This window comes from Dreissena polymorpha, chromosome 7 (genome assembly GCF_020536995.1).
Source record: "Dreissena polymorpha isolate Duluth1 chromosome 7, UMN_Dpol_1.0, whole genome shotgun sequence".
NCBI classification, from domain to species: domain Eukaryota; kingdom Metazoa; phylum Mollusca; class Bivalvia; order Myida; family Dreissenidae; genus Dreissena; species Dreissena polymorpha.
Genome location: NC_068361.1, coordinates 105598917 through 105620774, shown reverse-complemented (window position 1 = coordinate 105620774; position 21858 = coordinate 105598917). Strand labels below are relative to the sequence as shown.

The window sequence follows — 21858 nt, the reverse complement described above, 5'->3', positions numbered from 1 at the left end:
ATATTATTGATAAATCTATGTTAAAATTTGCGTACTACCCCAAATATTTCCTATGTCCTTTGACATATTGCTTTTATATTTTGCATACTTCTTTACCAACATGACCCCAATCTTTAAACAAGAGCAAACAACTGTATCAAGCATTTTGACAGAATTATGGCCCCTTTTATACTTAGAATATGCATATTATTGATAAATCTATGTTAAAGTTTGCGTACTACCCCAAATATTTCCTATGTCCTTTGACATATTGCTTTCATATTTTGCATACTTCTTTACCAACATGATCCCAATCTATAAACATTAGCAGACAACTGTATCAAGCATTTTGACAGAATTATGGCCCCTTATATACTTAGATAATTGAACATTTGGTTAAGTTTTGTGTTTTGGTCCATTTTACTCCTTAAGTATCATAGCTATTGCTTTCAGACTTGGAAAACTCGCTACTTGTCGTAAAGGGACTGTACAGGGCAAGTTGCATAACTCTGGTTGGCTTTTTAACGGAATTATGGCCCTTTTATGTCTTAGTAACTTTGAATATTTTGTTAAATTTTGTGTTTAGATCCACTTTACTTCTAAAGTATCAAGGCTATTGCTTTCAAACTTCAAATACTTTCTTACTATTACGATGGTACTGTACCTGACAAGTTCATACTTTGACAAAACAACACTTACCTGACATACCACAATGCACTCCACCCAAACCATCCCCCACGCCCCACCCCAGAACCCCCCCAACCCCCCCCCCAATTTTTTTTTCTTCTTATTTTTGAAAGATCATCTATTTAATGATCACACACCCACATTATACCCCCCTCTCCATGATAGCTTACGTTATACTGTCAAGCACTCGAATAGTCGAGCGCGCTGTCCTTTGACAGCTCTTGTTATGCCCCCTTTCGAAGATAAGTAGTTTTCATCCGATCTTTACCAAACTTGGTCAGAAGTTGTATCTAGACAATATATAGTTCGATTATGGGTCATGCCGGGTCAAAAACTAGGTCACGGGGTCACTTAGTGTATTTCAATAACTTCTATCAAAGCGTTTATTGGGGGCATATGTCATCCTATGGAGACAGCTCTTGTTTATATGTCAATTCGATTTATGCATGCGGATATATGCCATAAAACGTTGTCTTGCTTTCAGCCTAGGATATGATAAAATGTGCCGTACATGTATACAGTAACATTTCGAATAGACGTCATTTGTACTCACATCCTAGCATCATACTGCAACGATTTGCTATTAGTGTTCGCAAGATGGTACCATCTCGCACGGACGACACTCATATGTTTATACTATGCATCGTACTGCAATTATATGTTACAAACGTGACAGAGAAGTAGCATCTTGTATGAACACTACTCGTAGTTGCATGGTACGTTTCGTTAAGCGACGATTTGCTAAAAAATCAAGACATTGCTTAACAATTCTGATGATAGCGTCTCGCAAGGATAAATTATACTAATACGTCCATTTAGTTAGCCCATATACCACATTGTCTTTGTAATTATTTGATAAAAAAAGAACCTAAACTGACTGGTAACTATATAGTGTAATTGATGCTTTTAATCCGCGACTTATTCCACATAACTAAGTTATCACGTATTGTATCGATCAAATTTAAAAATGAAACAAAATTAACAATTTTAATAATATAACATCAATGAAAATTAACATGTTTAAAATAAATCGCAAGAGAAAATACTAATATATCATTTAATTTCGTCTGATTTTAAATGTAAATTGCGCATGAGCTCTCATAACTTAAAACAATCAAAGCGCTGAAGGCACTGTAGGTGTTCGCTGTTGTATAAGTTTAGACGCAACTCAGTTTAAAAAATTATGTTATAGCTTTTTATATTGCAAGTTTTAAATGAACACAACCCATTCAAATTTATAGAGAGTGTGCCTTTTAAAGCACAGGTCCAGATGGGTTTGTTATAATAATATAATTTAAGCTTCAGTTTGGGAAAACAGGGCTTAATGCATATGCATTAATTGTCATCCCAGTACCAGAGACCCTCTTTAAACGAAAACCATTATACAATCAGAAATGTCGTAGTTGATTAGATTTTATCCCATTTTCACCGCGACATTGACGGTATAACACGTTGTGGAATATACTTGCTTGTATTCAACACTGTGGAATATACCTGTCGCGTGCACGAACTACTTTTTAAATGACGTCATGCGATATGCGCTAAAATTAGGTCTATATTGTTTGGTTCATTGATCGAATTTTAAGGTCACCCATTAGAAGAAAATGTGCATATTTTTCAGAAATATATATATAATATATATATATATATATATATATATATATATATATATATATATATATATATATATATATATATATATATATATATATATATATATATATATATATATATATATATATATATGACATATTCACCGAAAGAAATGTTGAAATAAAAAATAAAATTACACGATTTTTGTTTTGTTGTTTTTTTATTTATATTTACTTTACCACTGAATTTTTTTTCATAAGAAACAAAGTCGACAAAACTTAAGCTTCAAAATTATACGACCTTCAACCTTTAAATCTGGTCATATGACATAATTTTTCGCCATCCATATAATGAATCAGCTGATGGATGGCGTCATAAAATGACATACTTATTGCGTCATTTTCCCCATTTTTTTGACGATTTATCATAAACGCGACTTATTTCACATGTTTTCTACATGTACTGTATGTCGACATATCTGAATTGTCAATTGATCACATTTTCCTTATTTCGTGTAATGTGCATTGTTTATAACCAAAGCATATACTTTTGACATTTAACTTAAATATTAAGAATGTTACCAATGAAAGCCATACACATATCGCACAGTTCATGAATAATCTGCTATGTTTGCTTTCCTATTTAATTCACGTTAGGCATAGAGCTGTGTAAAGTATAAGATGGTAAAAATAGCACCACACTGGAATTGGGAACGTCCCATTTTGTACACGGGTATTTTCTTATCATTTATCTGTTGTGTACTGGAATGTTTGCCATTCTTTGTGTATTTATATATTAAATTATTTTCTCGTACAATAAGGGCATTTACCATAGATAAATAAAACATTGTGCAAGTTTAAACATAATTATGTTTGTATGCAGAAATCTGCAAATGCAACCGAGTTTACCAACGGCTATTATTAGATAAACTGCTCCGGTTCATTTGAACAGCAGTAATGTAGAGTACATGACGTAGCGTGTGACGAAGAAGAAAGTTTATCGCGTTCATAAACTCATTTGAATGAAGTGATAGAATGGCATAAGGGTCTTTATTTAACTATGCTAAAATAATTATTAAAGACCCTAGATGTAAAATCGTCAATTATTAAGTTAAATAGTTATTAGATGGATTTTAAAGGATAATTAAAGGTAAGATACTAGTTCTTACGTGTTTTGATTTTTGTTTGTACTTTTGTCGTTCCCTGTTCTCGGGGAAATGATTTTAACATGGGCGCCATTGATGCATCGGATCACACACGGCATATCCATAACATTTTATAAAAAAACACGTTCTGCGCGTCCTTAAATTCGTCGTCCGAAGTCGGAAAACGTATTGCCCTGTATATTTTGTCAAATGAAGTGTCAGTCGCTGCAATTGTCTGTTTACTCGTCAAAATTGTCAAGGTCTTCGATAGCTAAAAAAACTTCAGCGTACAGTTTATTTAGTATTGACAGACCTGTACAAAGTCGCGCCAGTCAAAAATCATAAAAAGCGACATTTAAAGTTATGGCAGCCAGAACAAGGTCGTCGATGGTGTACATGTATGTTGACATCGACAGCATTTTGTCAGGAGCAATCGCCGCCATATTGGATTTTGATCATTTTCTTTCGGAAATAAAATGAATTATAGCTAGTAAATTAAAATCTTCTTTTCGCGGTCGTAATGTGTTAAAACTCGCATACTGCGTAAAATTGAATGCAGGCATATGGTGATATTTTTACTTGTTTTACAGTTTGTGTGTGAATTTTTTAAAGACTATTTTGCGTACCAGAACAAATACATGTATATCACTACGCATGGTTACATTTGTTAGATTTTAAGCGCTTTTATGACTGAATTAAAATTATTGTTAAGGTTATTAGATCTATTTATGTTAAATGTCACGTTGAAAAAATCAAATGGGATAAATAGAATACTAGGATTAGCGTTGAATACAGAGAAGTTTATGTTGCTCGGCTCGAACACCGAAAGCGCTCGCCAAGGCTCGCGCTTCCGGCGTTCTAAGCCTCGCAACATAAACTTCTCTGTATTCAACGCTAACCTAGTATTCTCTATGTGCGCATTACACAGGCTAATCAGTGTGTACAGGCTAATCTTTTTTGACATGCATTAAGCCCCGTTTTCCCTGAAAGCAGCCAATATGTACAGATTTCAATGATAAAAAACCAGACTGGCCAATGTCGTCTTACAATCTGTTAAACACTATATGTCATATACACGCACTGCAGTGTACCAGTGGTGAACTATAAACAGGCAGATGAGGTGGTTATCGTTCCTAGCAGACGCTTCAAGCATTTGTCGTCTGCAACAGGCAGTGATAGGTCTTTCCATAGCGTAGTTATTCAGTTAAGATTTGCAAAACTTGCTCTGTAACATTAGTGTGAGCTAACGCTCACACTAAAAAACACTTATACACAACTCTCATTCATGTACATTATTATTGACATGCAGCAACATACATATTTCTTGTCTTTCAGTCTATTTTTTCCTGGTAACGTTTTAAACTATGATATATTTCCTCATCACACCATTCCCTTGACCGATCTGGCCGTTTCGAGGAAATATGAGTCGTTGGCAAAGAGATCCTTCGCCAGTCAGGTTTTTTGTGGGCTGCTTTGAGTATCGCATCTTTGACATTTTTCTTCCAGCTTTTCCAGTGACGTACTCGACTACTGTTTGCAAAACCATCGGTTTATTATTATACAATTCCCGATACAGTCTTTCGACCAACGTGTGGATCTATTTTGGCAATTAAGATTAATATTATTCATGACATTCATTATTAAATGTAATTAAATACGTGACATTTCTTGTAACGGAGTGATTACAAACAATTTGATGTTCCAATACTAGCAATCAAATATAGGAATGTTCAATGAATCAAATCACGAAGGGACAGACAACTGGGTTTTATGATATACATCAGAATTCCTAATCGAATTAATTCCCCAAAACTTTTCGAACACTGGTCAATCATTTCGGTACATAATTTATACAATACACATATTACATTTAATTCAACACACATGCATTTGTGGCAAAGGAAGTAAAACATGTATTAAGAATACATTGTATACGTCAACTCAACGTCAGCTACCATTTGCATTTATAACAGCAGATAATGCAGTTTATATGTTTAAGTTTGAGACTCGAATGCTGATGTATTTAAAAGAGTGCTTCGGCCGGGAATCGAACCCGGGCCGCCCGCGTGGCAGGCGAGCATTCTACCACTGAACCACCGATGCATTACTTTATTTACATTGACTAGTTATGTTACAATTTACGCTAATAAACTTTCGATGATTGACGTAACGTTTAATACAAACACGCCGACGGCTATGTGTATGTTTAGAGACACCTTTACATTGCCTCTGCATTAACGAATATTGATCGATACATTATTTTAATTTTACTTTTAGCAGCACCACTATTAGCATTTGACTACTATGCACGAACCTCCGTCCATGATACGCTAATCTAATTTCTTGTAAATGACAACACATATGAATATAAGAAATGCTAAAACAACAGCGCCAACAGCAGGTTAGGGTGTCTATGTGATGATGAACTTCAGAAAGGCGCTTTTTAATTCAACTTCTAACGAAGAGAAGTTAATCACGTGAATAATTTTGGAAACTGTCGCAAATGCCATGCTGTTTGGAACATTCATCTCAAGAAAATGTTGCTCTTTATTCTGCTTGTTTGCTGGTAAATAATTACCCACATATATTTTTGCCTTGCTATGCGGGTTTGATGATAATCTAGCTAAAATATCTTATTGAATGATTCCTCCATGACATGCCTTTGAAACGTCAAGGCAAGAACCCCTTATACAACATGGACTGAAGTCCTCATTGACCATCGATGTTTTTGGGAAGTCGATCAGAAAGTTGATAGCTATTTTACTGGCCATCTATATCTTCTACGCATCTATAGTTACACTGAGCCGTAGATAGAAACTTAATGCTTGATTGAAATTCTTAAAACAAACGTGCTACATACTGGTATTGCTTGTTTGAACATCGAAAAATATGCCCCGTTTTATGCGGTACCTATAATTGTTGTGATCACCTCGACGAGGCTCCAATCGTTGTAAAATTGACCCCCATGGTACAAAAAAGACTTGCAGAGGCTGAGCTCGCGAAAGGCAGACATGCGTATTGGACTGTTGTTGTTTAATTGGTGACAAGTGTTGCATAATAATGTCATTGACATTTTAGACGTGTTGGGGAGTTTTGTTTCTTCAGAGAGCAAAACTGTGGAATCATAATATGTACCGAGAATGTACACGGCCATGGTATTAAGATTCAAATGTTGCTAAGATGTAACGTACGGACGTCCATCGTCCTCTCATTCTATAGGTACAGCAATTATATACTACACAAGAAGCAAACAGGTAGCGCATTGTAACAAGTTTGTTGTTACAAAACTTTATATAGCCATAACTCTGAACATCTAATAATTTCTAATATTTATCTCATATTGTATTTTCACTTAGTAGTTGTCAAATTAATAATGCTATGATATTTATTCTTATTGTATGTTACTTAGCATTTGCTCAAGTAAAAATCATCAATGAATATATTCAATATATTTATATAACTGTTATGTCACTAACCAATATTGTAACACTGTGAATCATTACTGTGGCAAATGTATTTATGAATATGTTGTTAATGAAATTTGGCTTATATGAGCTATATAAGCAAACGTCGAAAAAGGCCACCCTTTTATTTATTTAATATGTCATTGTTTTAGCCTGATGCTAAATGAGATTGTTAATGTAAATGTATTAAATCAATTTTTAGCAGTTTTCTCATGTCAACTTACTTGTCAAACGTCATTCGCATCCGCCATCTTGTTTGGAAGCTGTCATTTTCTATTTTGGAAACGCGGCGTTTGATATCATAGTTTTGTCTATTAAAACCATATGTGGCGCCATTTTATTCATTAAATATTGTTCTTTCTAAATAATCAAGTGAACGCCACATTATGAATTGTAATTAATTGTAGTTTTGTATCAGAAGCTAAATTTTCTCGGAATCATTCATTTTAGAACGCCAATGTCACTTTGTAACGATTGTTTTCATTGGTCTGGATTTCATAACGTGCTGCCTGATTGGCTGATACTGTCTATAAAAGAATGAGTTTCAGAAGGCCGGTAGGACCTGTAAATAAACTCTGATTTAAAAAAAAAAAGGCAGATTCATTTCAGGTCGAACCTCAAAGACCTCGTGAAGAGGCCGGTAGGACCTGTAAATAAACTCTGATTTAAAAAAAAAAAAAAAAAAAGGCAGATTCATTCAAATTTCCAACTCTGAATCGACAACATCTAGTAAAAATAAGAACCTCAAACTTAATATAAGAAACAAAAAGTAACCATAACACAACTAAAAGAAAGAGTGAACCTCATATATATTTGTACGTTATAGATGTTTTGTCTGGTGATCGAACAAGAAGAAATATAGTAACATTATCGTGAACACTCTTACGTTTATTATTATAATCCCTACACGGAACAAACACAACTCGCCGTCCTGATAAGTCTTACAGCATGGAATGTATGCTTCGAATGTATGTATTCGCATATAAAAAATGAAGAATATTTTCCACAAAGTTTTGCCACGATTGTATCACCCCCCATTGACGACACTGGTATTTTATGCTAAGTATCGAACATCAACGTTATGCTACAAATGTGGCCACGATTACCATCTTAAATAGGCAATACTCGAACGTGTATGCTACGTGTAAAGCAGAAACGACATGCTACAAACGTTATGAAGATTATAACAATGCACATTCATTATTTGTTCTCGCACTCTAGGCACTCATCTTTGTTAGACATGCAAATACTTATTTTCGTGACATCAAATATACATCGCTCTCGCTAGTTGCACCACATTATTATTGGAATCCTTTTTTTTACATATTTATATTCATATTAAATAAGTTTCCATAGCTTATAAGTGGTTGTTTTTATGTTTATTGTACACCACAAACAGGATATTCGTTATGGAACATAATTATGTTTATGATTACACAACAAACCGTTCCAGCGAACACTGGTGTCAATTCATCTCGACGTTTGCAACTTTAAAATCAAAGCGCTGAAGGCACTGCAGTTGTTCGCTATTGCATAATCTTAGACGCAACTCAGTGTTCAAAATTATGTTATAGCTTATTGTACCGCAAGTTTGAAATGAACACAACCCATTCAAATTCATAAAGAGTGTTTCTTAAAGCACAGGTCGATATGTGGGTGCACTGTTTATCCTAAAATTATGTTATAGAGATAACTTAGACAAAATAACAACACTGTTTCTTTTTTTCTCAATTAGTTGCTTCACTGGCTACCATCTTAAGAATTTTGTTTGCCTTGCTAAAGAATAACAAGCCGCCTAAAATTATGTTCATGTTGTGTTATGTGTATCTAATACTTTATTTATTTTTTTGAGCAAATTATTGAGCAACAATTTTGCCGACATGACATACTTTTATGCATCATGTCTGGTTGTGAGCCGGAATTGAATCATTTCCTAGGCCTAATTGATCCACAGTCGCCAATTTGTATTCTATGTTATATTGGATTGAGTTGTTTCAAGCTTTGTAAGCTTGGTTTTTAGCCCAACTCGTGGCACTTGACAATACAGACGACAGCAATAATTTCGCGCTGTTTTTTAAAACATGGGTCTATATTGCATACATGTATAGTGAATGGTTATTAACACGCGGCTGTAAAAAAGGGTTTAAATCAGTTTTATAAATATACACGATGCAATATACATGCACTGGAATGAAATTGGCACCGCATCAAATTGCTAACAGGTATTGTTTGTCACAACTTACTCGGAGTGCTTTCCACAGGATTTTTTAGACACCCCGGGGACGTTATCAGTGGAGGGGGGGGGGGGGTTAAGGAGATGAGCCTCCTCTGTACGTTATTTCTGACATTATTTTGGTCCCTTATGACTCTTTAAAAAACAAAACTATCAAGTCATCGATAACGACATTTATTGCATTGCTGAACACTTATCCTCACGCATAGATACGCATAATCCCAACTCGATCGATTCCCCAATACATCCGTATCATTCTGCCAAACTCGTATCAATTACTGCATACTTACTTCTTTTCCCTTCGCTTTTGATTGCCAGATTATCCCGTATATTCCATTTTTAATAGTAAACTCAAGAATTTCATAATCATAAACATTCGCATTTTTTCATAAGTATCAAATGAATTTTGGCATATGTGACTATTAAAATATGTGATAAAATAATGTCCAATCAAGACGGGGTTTTCCAAATGAACACACGTATGTCGCATGACTTGCTGTTCGATAAATACACCCACACTTTTCACGTGACGTTGTACATGTCTGCATAGTTTTTGCGCGCTTTTTACTGAGACAACGAAACAGCAGAAACACACGAAGCACTGTTTATTTGAAGCTAGAATTTGTTTATGTCGCGTTAACATTAAAATTCAGAAGCGTGTTTCGGATTACAAATTTATTTATGCCAAGTTGAGAATTCGACAAAACGTTTTTGTGGTATGTAATGAATTCAAATTTAATTTGTTAAAATTCTTAACGAGCCGAATAAATGATTTAACTGTATTTTGCATACAATGCACAATGCCCACGAGAGGAGCAAATGTGGGGAAAATTTCTTGCACAGAAAAATTCCTATGGTCAGGGAGAGATTCGAACCAGGAACCTCTCGAACTCTAAGCCAGCGTTCTACCATTACGCCACAGTTGCAACTCATTCGTCGGCTGCATAAATTTAATGTGGCTGATGAGCCTACGAGTGCTGTCGCTCATGCAAAGCGTGCGCTGTCATTGGCCAATATCGATCGTACAAAACCACGCTCCGCACAGCGTAGCTAAGGCAGACTGACTTGCAAAACTCGCTACATTATGTGTACGCGATAAACCATTATGAAGTTCTTTTGTGATCTCGGCTTTTTTTCTAACAATTTGAGTATTAATTATGATTGCAGTTAAAAAAAAGTGCACCGGCCGGGAATCGAACCGGGCCGCCCGCGTGGCAGGCGAGCATTCTACTACAGAACCACTGATGCTTACGTTTAACGTTGACAGCTTATAATTACTTCTCAATAAACGAAATTAACAATTATGCGTTGAAAACGTGTAGCTAAGGTGTGCCTACAGGGGACTCACATTCAGGACGAGAGCATTGTCCAAATATGCTTAGAAATTCGACCGAATCCGACTAATGTCTAGTGAAACTTTAAACTACGTCTTTTTTCCCTGCTCGAACAGAACTGTGTGGGAGGGACCATTATCGTGCGGCCTATACCAGAGTCCGCGCGGGACGCACGCCACTTAGGCTGACTTTGAGTAAACATTCCATTTCAAAATTGTTTGATATAATGTGGATAAACATCAAAGGTCAGCAAGAATATGATTGTGTTGAGATGTTTTATCGTTTGTTATTTATGTTCACAATACTACTTGCGAAAGAGCTATTTAGGAATTGTTTTGATAGTAACATTGCGTTTGGTTGTATACCCATGCAATTTCATCGAAGAGAGACATTAGTTGGCACTCTATGTAATACGTATCAGAAGCAAACATGCATTTGGACTGTTGTCAGTACCCTGCATTACCAAACAATGTCAACAAGTGACGTAAGTGAACGTGAATTGTGTTTGACTTTTAAAGTCCTGACGTTTCCAAAAATATTGCTAAGACCACCTGTACTATATAGTCATTCATATAAACCGCACACACATAGCCTTTCCAAGGATTTTGTTGAGGCACAGTGCAATAACACGGAAGTTGGGTTTTGTTTGCGGTTAGGGTAGGTAGCAGCACCTTGGCATGTTTTCATTTTACTGTTAATAGTTTTTAATAAAAATCGTCAGTACTCCAGAACTATCAAAATTGCATCAATAAACTTCATGTCTAAAATCGGGGCTCCTGGAAGACATTTTCTTTGTTTTTGTGATTTATGTCAGTCAGGCGTTTGCAGATTTTGTGTTTTAAGACTGATATCATCATATGTACATTAAGACACAGTTGCATCCCTTGCCCAAAGTGATTGGGGAACGGGAAATAGGCATTGTATGAATATGTACCAATGATTCATGCTTATAAGCATCTAAAGACGGTGCCATCTCGCAGACGTTTTTAAATATTTTATGCGTTCTATATTTTCGCTTAACATTTTCATTAGTTTTGATTTCTCTCCTGCTTGACAAAGCTGTTAGATTGGCCAATACATACGTTGAAGCAGAGAGGATCGCATAGATGGGATACATGCATGCCTTCATGTATATCATTACCACGATTTAGTAGTTCTTTCCAACGTCTTAGTAATGGACTAAGAAATGATGAAGGTATAGCTTATACGTATGTTTGTTATTAGATTAATTCTTTTTGGATTATAACGTAGATGTTTTTCACTTCATGTTACAATAGAACATATCTTCAGATTCGTGTGTAATGTGTTCGTTTTTTAACAAATGTATACTACCATTTGCAAAGAATAGTAAGTTATTTGTTGACAATATCGGAACATATCTGCGTATTTTTCATGTCAACGCTATGTACGACTACAATTACACGTCAGTACGTGATTGTTGATGTTCCCATTAATATACAGGAAAGCGTCAAGTCATGGGGAACACTTTGCAGACTACACAATAGCCGTTTCATCTTTGTATCCCATTTTCTCCGCGACATTGACGGTATAACACGTTGTGGAATATACTTGCTTGTATTCAACACTGTGGAATATACCTGTCGCGTGCACGGACTACTTTTTAAATGACGTCATGCGATATGCGCTAAAATTAGGTCGATATTGTTTGGTTCATTGATCGAATTATAAGGTCACCCATTAGAAGAAAATGTGCATATTTTGCAGAAAAATATATATATGACATATTCAACAAAAGAAATGTTGAAAAAAAAATTACACGATTTTTGTTTTGTTATTTTGTTATTTATATTTACTTTACCACTGAATAATTTTTCATAAGAAACAAAGTCGACAAAACTTAAGCTTCAAAATTATACGACCTTCAACCTTTAAATCTAGTCATATGACATAATTTTTCGCCATCCGTATAATAATTCAGCTGATTGATGGCGTCATAAAATGACATACTTATTGCGTCATTTTCCCCATTTTTTTGGACGATTTATTATAAACGCGACTTATTACACATGTTTTCTACATGTTCTGTATGTCGACATATCTGAATTGTCAATTGATCACATTTTCCTTATTTCGTGTAACGTGCATTGTTTATAACCAAAGCATATACTTTTGACATTTAACTTAAATATTAAGAATGTACAACAAGCCATACACATATCGCACAGTTCATGAATAATCTGCTATGTTTGCTTTCCTATTTAATTCACGTTAGGCATAGGGCTGTGTAAAGTATAAGATGGTAAAAATAGCACCACACTGGAATTGGGAACGTCCCATTTTGTACACGGGTATTTTCTACTCATTTATCTGTTGTGTACTGGAATGTTTTCCATTCTTTGTGTATTTATATATTAAATTATTTTCTCGTACAATAAGGGTTTTTACCATAGATAAATAAAACATTGTGCAAGTTTAAACATAATTATGTTTGTATGCAGAAATCTGCAAATGCAGCCGAGTTTACCAATGGCTATTATTAGATAAACTGCGGTTCATTTGAACAGCAGTAATGTAGAGTACATGACGTAGCGTGTGACGAAGAAGAAAGTTTATCGCGTTCATAAACTCATTTGAATAAAGTGATATAATGGCATAAGGGTCTTTATTTAACTATGCTAAAATAATTATTAAAGACCCTAGATGCAAAATCGTCAATTATTGAGTTAAATGGATTATTAGATGGATTTTAAAAGATAATTAAAGGTAAGATACTATTTCTTACGTGTTTTGATTTTTGTTTGTACTTTTGTCGTTCCATGTTCTCGGGGAAATGATTTTAACATGGGCGCCATTGATGCATCGGATCACACACGGCATACCCATAACATTATATAAAAAAACACGTTCTGCGCGTCCTTAAATTCGTCGTCCGAAGTCGGAAAACGTATTGCCCTGTATATTTTGTCAACTAAAGTGTCAGTCGCTGCAATTGTCTGGTTACTCGTCAAAATTGTCGACTCAAGGTCTTCGATAGCTAAAGAAACTTCAGCGTACAGTTTATTTAGTATTGACAGACCTGTACAAAGTCTCGCCAGTCAAAAATCATAAAAAAGCGACATTTAAAGTTATGGTAGCCAGAACTTGGTCGTCGATGGTGTACATGTATGTTGACATCGACAGCATTTTGTCAGGCGCAATCGCCGCCATATTGGATTTTGATCATTTTCTTTCGAAAATAAAATGAATTATAGTTAAGTAAAATCTTCTTTTCGCGGTCGTAATGTGTTAAAATTCGCATACTGCGTAAAATTGAATGCAGGCATATGGTGATATTTTTACTTGTTTTACAGTTTGTGTGTGAATTTTTTAAAGACTATTTTGCGTACCAGAACAAATACATGTACATCACTACGCATGGTTACATTTGTTAGATTTTAAGCGCTTTTATGACTGAATTAAAATTATTGTTACGGTTATTAGATCTATTTATGTTAAATGTCACGTTGAAAAAATCAAATGGGATAAATAGAATACTAGGATAAGCGTTGAATACAGAGAAGTTTATGTTGCTCGGCTCGAACGCCGAAAGCGCTCGCCAAGGCTCGCGCTTCCGGCGTTCTAAGCCTCGCAACATAAACTTCTCTGTATTCAACGCTAACCGAGTATTCTCTATTTATCCATTGCCACTTCCAGCGCTACTTGGCATCATCTTAGTTGTTATGGAAAGGTCACTGAACGAAATGCACGTCCTGTTATTTTTATAACAAATGACTATGCTTTTAACGAAATATGCAACGATGCAATTAGAAATTCCTTCTTAGAACGTTGCTAAAATCGTGATTTTGCAGTTAAATGAACGTGTTATTAAATCCTATGAGTTTGCACTATTGACCCATTTTCCTTTGCATCTGTACACATTACCGATTTTATTTGACAACAGTATAATGATGTCTTAAAAACGCCCATTTATTACAAACTAATCTGCAAATGTTCAGACATAAACTGAAATACATGCACTTTAATACTTATACTGGTCATTTCGTGTAGGTTTTATCACTAGAGTATGTATATATATATATATCTATTTTAAATTTGTATCTGCACTGTTCTGTTCGCTGGCTGGAAAAAGAGGAACACGTTTATACCTCAGTCACAAATAATCCGGTCGCCGGGCGATGTGTCCGATCACCAGGCATCGGGAAGACTGGACACGTCGGAGCTGTCCGCCGTACGATGAATTTTAAGTCTCACTTAAAATTTTACCCGACGTCGGGCCAAAGAAGAAATCGAGTTGAGATCGAAAAAAGATCGGACAATAAACGCATTTTACGTACAATGAATCCGATGTTGGGCGATCGCCGGGCGATAACTGGGAGTTGATCGACAGATCTTTTTTCGATCGGGTAAAATTTTAAGTGAGAGTTAAAATTAATCCGGTAGTCGCCTGATGCTACAAAATGACCCGGTTTCCGTGCGATCATCGGCCGGGCGCCAGTCCGATGTGCGTAAAAATACGTCGTCGGCTGATCGGATCAATTTCTACAGTAGAGAAACAATTGTTGATTAAAAAAATTGATAGAATCTCACGATCAAATCACAATTGCTATCTTCAGAACAATAATATGCCAGTTATATTGTATAAACAATATTTCTTGTCATTGCTATATCCCACCCAAAGATTCGAACGTATATAAATCAATTTATTCCCCACTCTTTGAGTGTGACTGTTTTGAATATATATCAAATCTTATACTGAGATATAAACAGCGATGTTGTTATAACTGGCGATTTAAATGCTCGAGTGGGTCAAACGTCAGACCTAGTTGAAAATATTAATTCATAACGATTTCCGTATCTGCCAGTGGACGACTTTGAAGTAAATAGTTTACCGTTACAGAGCTCTCATGATCATATTTAGAACTAGTTCGGTAACAAATTATTAAACTTGTTTACAAGATGAAGTGTTTGTATACAGGGTGCAGGATCACGTGACTTAGTTGGATTTTTCCAATTAAACGTAAATGGATGTATCACACCGGTAGGCGCTGCTGTTTTTCAAAATAACATTTTAAAACAATTTTTCTTACAAATTTCAACTAGTGCATAAAAGAGAGATTTTTATGCTGCTTATGGCAATGTGAAATACATCAGAATTATTTCATTTAATAAACGTGTGTTATTGTTCAAAATCACATGTATACTGCACGATTATGCGTCACGCAACGTGAATTTGTTTAACCGATTTCAGACGTATTAAAGGATGTATATATATACCTTAAGATATCGGCATAAACTGCAAGAAAAACTGTCCTTTATGCACTAAAGAATTTTGCAAATGTATTTCAATAACTTACGATATTTGCAAAAGTAAAGTACTTCATTGCGTGTTTGCATTCTGTCCAGCCCGTATGTAACCCCCTGAAAACCCCGTTGATGCTGCATTCTGGTAAAGTAAAAGATTACATTTGTAGCTAGCGTTGTTGACTATGTAATCGCGGATTATGATATATTTCCGTTATTTTATGTTGCCTATTTGAATTTAGTGTGAATTTTACCAATGTATCTGGTCCCGATGAATGTCTATATGCCGAAAAAATATTACAAGAAGATAACATCTATTCCGATTTGAATGAGAAATTAGCTTCAAAAACTGATTGTTTCGATACTGTTCTTCAGTCTGTTTTGAACAATGACATTCATTTAAATCCCTGTATTGATATGATGTATGACCTTATTCATGGTGTGATTATTCGGTACACGGCATATAATTTACGCGTCGAAAAATAAATCACGTCCTGTTAAAGAATCTAAATGGTTTACTAGTAATACTGATTGTAAACTAGCCAAATCTAAAATTTATAAATGCAAACGACTATTAACATTATCCAATAGTGATGGTAATCGGATTGCATTTTTGCTGACTATAGTATTGTTGTTTTAAGCGCAAAGTTAAAACTGCATACTATTATAAAAAAACACTCATTATGCGCACTGAGCAAATTTAACTCGCGGATGTTCTGGAAGTATATTAGACATATAGCAACAATAGCAATGTCAAACGACAATTGTTTTCGTGATGAGAGATTTCAAGACTCAGCCGACGGAGTATATATTGAGTGCCTAATGTGTCCTTTGTCTATTGAATAAGTAATTAATATGATTTCTTCGATGTCAAGACATAAACGCAGTGATCTTACATTAAATATTGCAGATTGTTTCATTGAATGCACTTTATTCGTTATATCGTGTACAAATAATTTTCAATTATATTTTTAATACCGGAATTTATCCAGAGTCTTGGACAAAAGGCGCAATTGTTCCAATAACATAAGATTAATTCTTCTAACTATTGAGCCATCACATTGGTATTTATTAGTACTCCGCATTACATCGTATAGCGGTGTACTTTGGTCCTGACGGACATGAGAAAACATACCGGTTTTGCAAGTTTGTTTGTGTTTGGCTTTGTATAGAAATAAATAGTGTTCGAAATAAGTTCTAGCGAGATGTTCTACGTGACAACGTCGTTCACTCAAAATTGACTAACACATATGTTCATTATGTCATATTTCTGATGAAAAGTTGAGGTGGACATTAGCAGAACAACGGCATCGATGCTGCAAGATTTGAAAGTCATCATGGGAAAGATAACTACTAAAACAAAAGTTAATCTTTTAAATTCGTTAAATTGATTCTCGAGCATAGTATCGAGTGTTTCGATAGCAGTAATTAAGTAGAGACGATGTATATTGCAAGCAAAATAAATTTTGCACTAGAAAACACTTCAATGTAACGTAAAAACATACGATTTTGAACTTGCTCAATGTAAGAATATTCACGATGCTAATTGTACAAGATACTATAAAAAATCATAAATAATGATAAAAAACTGCAAATACTGTCGTTCGTGTTTTAAATTATAAATATAAACGCGAAAAAGCCTAATAAAACATGAACATTAACATTTGTTAATGGAAGTGTCTGAAATTTAAATGGTATATAAACAACTGATATGTCGCTACAGCTTTAACTAAACAATTTAGTTATGTTCCAACTGGTATTTAATCTTAAAATAAAATAAAAACATAAGAAACAATCATAATCAAACAGCCATTCACAATTGCTTAAGTAATATAAAAATCTAAAATTAATTATTAAACACATTATTTTAAATAAGACTAATAATATTCAAAGATTAAATAATAATAATAAAAACTAAGATAAAAATCTCTCAAACGTCAATTTGAAGAAAAAAAAACATTTCCTAAAAATGTATTATATAAGATGATGTGAAAATTTGACGGGATGCAAAGAAAGACGAATTGATTTAGTTTATCGAGAGGCAGACGAGACTAAACTGTGCCACCAAGAATGTGGGCACATGTTCACGACCTATCCAAATGGTGCACCAGACTCATTAGTATTCAGATCAAAAGGATAACTTAACTATAATACCATATAAATAACAACAACAACATGTGATAAAATGACCAAATATTGTGTTTTTTTTCAAGACATTTGTATGGTGTGATTAAAACAAATTATAACTCATGTGATGCCAAAACAAAAATTAATTAAAAAAAATGATAGAGTGTAATCTGCCAGAACAAACAATACAAAAGTAATTACGAATTTCTTTTAACTTTTTCACTTTAATCATCGAATATATATCAAAACGGCTCCATGACTTTTCCGAGATTATTAAGACATTTTACTATTCAAGACAAATTACAGTAGGACCATTGGCACTGATCGGTGGTTCATAGGCATAAATCAAAGTTCATTCCGGGCGCAAATGTTTATTAGCAAAATGCACCAGCAGTTCACAATGTGCATATAACATTAAACGGTTTGCTTATTAAAGAGACGAGAACGGCATTACAACAAATACCATTTTAATGCGCATATTGACAAATGACAACAATTTAGATTTACCTCGCTCGATACTTTATTTATATACATGCGTGTGATCATGTCAGGTCCCTTGCTTTAATCTATCATGTTAAGATATGAAATGACTAACTTAAACAAATACACAAATCTTTGAATAATCAAATGGGAGAACTGTTAGACTTTGATAACACAATGTAAGCGAACTATCATATCACAGAGTTTGCTATAATGAAGTGTGTTATATCAGTTATAATACGTGATAACTTTAATATACGTACTACTTGTATTAAACTATTAATCATACATAGGCACCAAGACAATATAGAGTGTTGAACGACACTATATCCAGACACAAGTTGGAAATGCATATTTGGATAATTTCTTTATGCTAAAATTCATTTTCAGCTCACGAAGATACACACAGTACAATAATATATCAGCGCACATGTACACACTGTAATATAACTTGAATAAATCAAAATATATGTGCATATTCAATTGAATGGGGATACACGTTTTTAAAGCACATGTAATTTAAAAGAACCCTATATGTTTATATGTTCGATATATCGTTAATTGTGATTGATCTATTCATTTAATTTTGACTGTTTACTGTTTGTATAAGAAATCGTTTCAGGGCGGTACGCAGGAATTTTTGACTGGGGGGTGGGGGGCGGAGAAGGTGCAGGATTTGACATCCAGATGTGGGCGGTAACGCGAGGGTGGGGGCCCCTGGGCCCCAAGCCTGCGTACGGGCCTGCGTTTTCATAAGTTAATGTATACATGTACACGCGAAGCTTTGGATTGACGACTTTACCGCAAGGCAACAAGTCACAATCACACAAAGCAATTTTATCAAACGTGTTATTGAAGCATAAACCACGTTTTAAGTTAATTCCATTCTGTTTAAGGAGCGATATGATAAACGTTCCTCCAGGAAAGCCTTCATTTATGATATCAAAATCGTTGCATGGCGCATATGTCTTCCCACTTGCATCAATAGCAATTTCTCCACTTAAGTTCAACGCCATACTTTTGTTATTGTATTCAAATACTTTTTCTCCAATTAAGTTTAACGCCATAAGTCTTTCGGACTCAAAACTTGAAATTATTAACAAGTGTTTATATGCCTTAAAATAACAACAACTATACACAGTTAACAGGGATTCTTGTATGTCTGGTCTTAAACTTATTTCACGAAGCAACGTTCCGTAATTATTAAGAATGTCAATCTTCCCATCTCTTGCAGCCATACATATGTACTGGTCATCTGGGGCATATCTAGTAACATAGTGATACGGAAGTCGTGTTTTTAGTTGTGTTAAAACGTGCACATTTCCAAAACGTAGTTGTGCTAATGCAATTTTGTTAATATAAGGCAAAGTAATTAATAAGTCCGTCGAACCTGTCTTAGAAACTGACCAAGGCGTAGAGTCACAATTAAATTTCGATATTACACTATCTCTATTTTCCTCAATCACTAGTAGTGCATTTACATCGTGTAGAGGTATTACAATGTACTTATCTATCCATATGCATGTATGAGGTTCGGGATATGCTGTCTTGTCAAACAATGGTAGAATACTCAAATCTTTGGTAGTTTGAAGCTTTATAATTCCGGCATTCCCATTGGGGTTTAAACAGGAAACCGGTTTCCCCACACGTGGCTTATAATGACTATGTTGCCCCACAAATGGCTTATAATGACTGTTATTGGTATCTGAGTCCACACAGAAAACCGGTTTCCCCATACGTGGCTTATAATGACTATGTTGCCCCACAAATGGCTTATAATGACTGTTATTGGTATCTGAGTCCGACTCGCTTACATCACAAGCATAGTCTTCAATTCGCAAGGAATTCTTTATTTCTATCAGTAGGCTATCAAAAGACGTATCCTCAACACATTTCACACTAGATTGGCTTCTATTGTTTTCCAAGTCACCCACGGTTGATTTCAGACAACATATCGCATTCTGATTAAGCTGACGTTGCAGGAGAAAAACGTGTTCAGGAGTTCCAAATTTCTCGACGTGTTCAATGTAGGTTGACTGCTGTTCGATCTCGTTGAAAAACGGAATGGTTTGTTCGTTGCTTCTTTCTATTTTTTCTCCTATTACTTTCTTCTTATCAGCAATAGCAGATAACACTTCATGCTCAAGTTGTGCATACATGTCTAATAGTTTCTGTTTAATGGTTTTGAGGGATGACAACGCTCGACTTTCAATTTCAGATACCAATTGTTGTTGTTTGCGTTCATGTTCTAAAAGAATCTCGCCTCGCTGATGCAAGTCAAGTAACATTTTACTCAATGTGGTACAATCCATGTTCATATCATGCACAATATCAGAAAGTACCTTTACTTCCTCACACTTTCTGTGATCAGCCATAGCACATTTACTACAGCATGTCACATCGTGGTCTTTGCACAAGTAGACAACTTCTTCCTTTCCGTGATTCGGACATATAATCAAGTTCCTTAGAAGTTCTTTTACCTCCTGGGGAGGCACATCCGCAAGGTCACACATTTTGTGGTTCTTGGAAACCTTTATTCTTGCATGATCCAGTTTACACTGACCACAAAGTGGTTCATCACATTCTCTACAAAACACAACGCCCTCTATTTCGCATTCCTCCTCGAAGCAAGGGCCGCATAAGTGTTTCTTTACAGACATTGTTCGTTCTTAGTGTATTTGCTAAGTCGAAAGTTGTGAGGCGTAAACATAGGTATAACTTTTATCGGAAGACTTTGACCATCATTGTGTAAATACAGAGAACGTTCGGTGTGCACTCGTATCATAGGAAGATAACTAAATCTTGAACCATTTAAATCTTGTATGGCGGTTATATCCCCTGTAATAATAAATGTAAATGTATTGTGTTGTACAAGTATATGTATTGTTTGCAGATTGCTGATCATCAACAGTGATAGGCAATAACATTATTCATCTGTTTAAAATGCGACAGTTTCATTAGTAATAGTTTTATAAACGATTTAAATCTCAACAAGAAGTATTCGAATACTTCCGAGAACTCACAAATACGAACGATGAACGTGAAATAAACTATGAGCATAAGCAGTTATAGGTTCGGTACTTTTAAACTGTTTGTTCAAATGATATTATCCTTGCTTTTGCTTAATTATTAACGTTTCATCGATAGATGTTTTAGTTTAAACATATTTTATTTTACGAATAAACATGGTATACATTTGCATAAAATATACAGTTACAAATAAGTCACGTTGTTCAAAAAAAGGATTAGAACGAAAGATCGAGATCTTATAAAGTTCTTCTCCATAGATGTTTTCATATTTAAAGTAGGTACTCGGGTACGGATACGATGTAAAACTGATGTTTTGAATGTTACAATATGGCATGAGCATAAAATGATGATAATTTGACATAAAAACAACATTCTAGATACAGCATTCAAAAAAGCGAATTAACCGACAATCATAAGCAACGGAATGATCTCAGCATGCAAATAGATAGTATTTTTAGATTGTATGTATAGGAATTTGATAAACCGTCCGTCAGTTATACGAGAACGACTTCATTGCTTTTACAT

General features: G+C 34.8%; 2 protein-coding genes and 1 non-coding gene across 3 annotated transcripts in view; all 3 read right to left on the bottom strand.

The window, feature by feature from the left end:
• The window catches only part of LOC127837254 (long-chain fatty acid transport protein 4-like), a 456835-nt gene that overhangs the window by 241341 nt on the left and 193636 nt on the right, over positions 1-21858 (bottom strand). The gene's annotated exons all lie outside the window — the stretch shown is intronic.
• Positions 5436-5506, bottom strand: Trnag-gcc (transfer RNA glycine (anticodon GCC)). The gene has a single exon. It is a non-coding gene; the product is annotated as a tRNA-Gly (tRNA).
• On the bottom strand, positions 18876-20995 carry LOC127840010 (uncharacterized). Its single transcript, XM_052368399.1, has one exon. The coding sequence runs from the start codon at positions 20961-20963 to the stop codon at positions 18876-18878; it is 2088 nt and encodes a 695-aa protein (XP_052224359.1). The 5' UTR covers positions 20964-20995.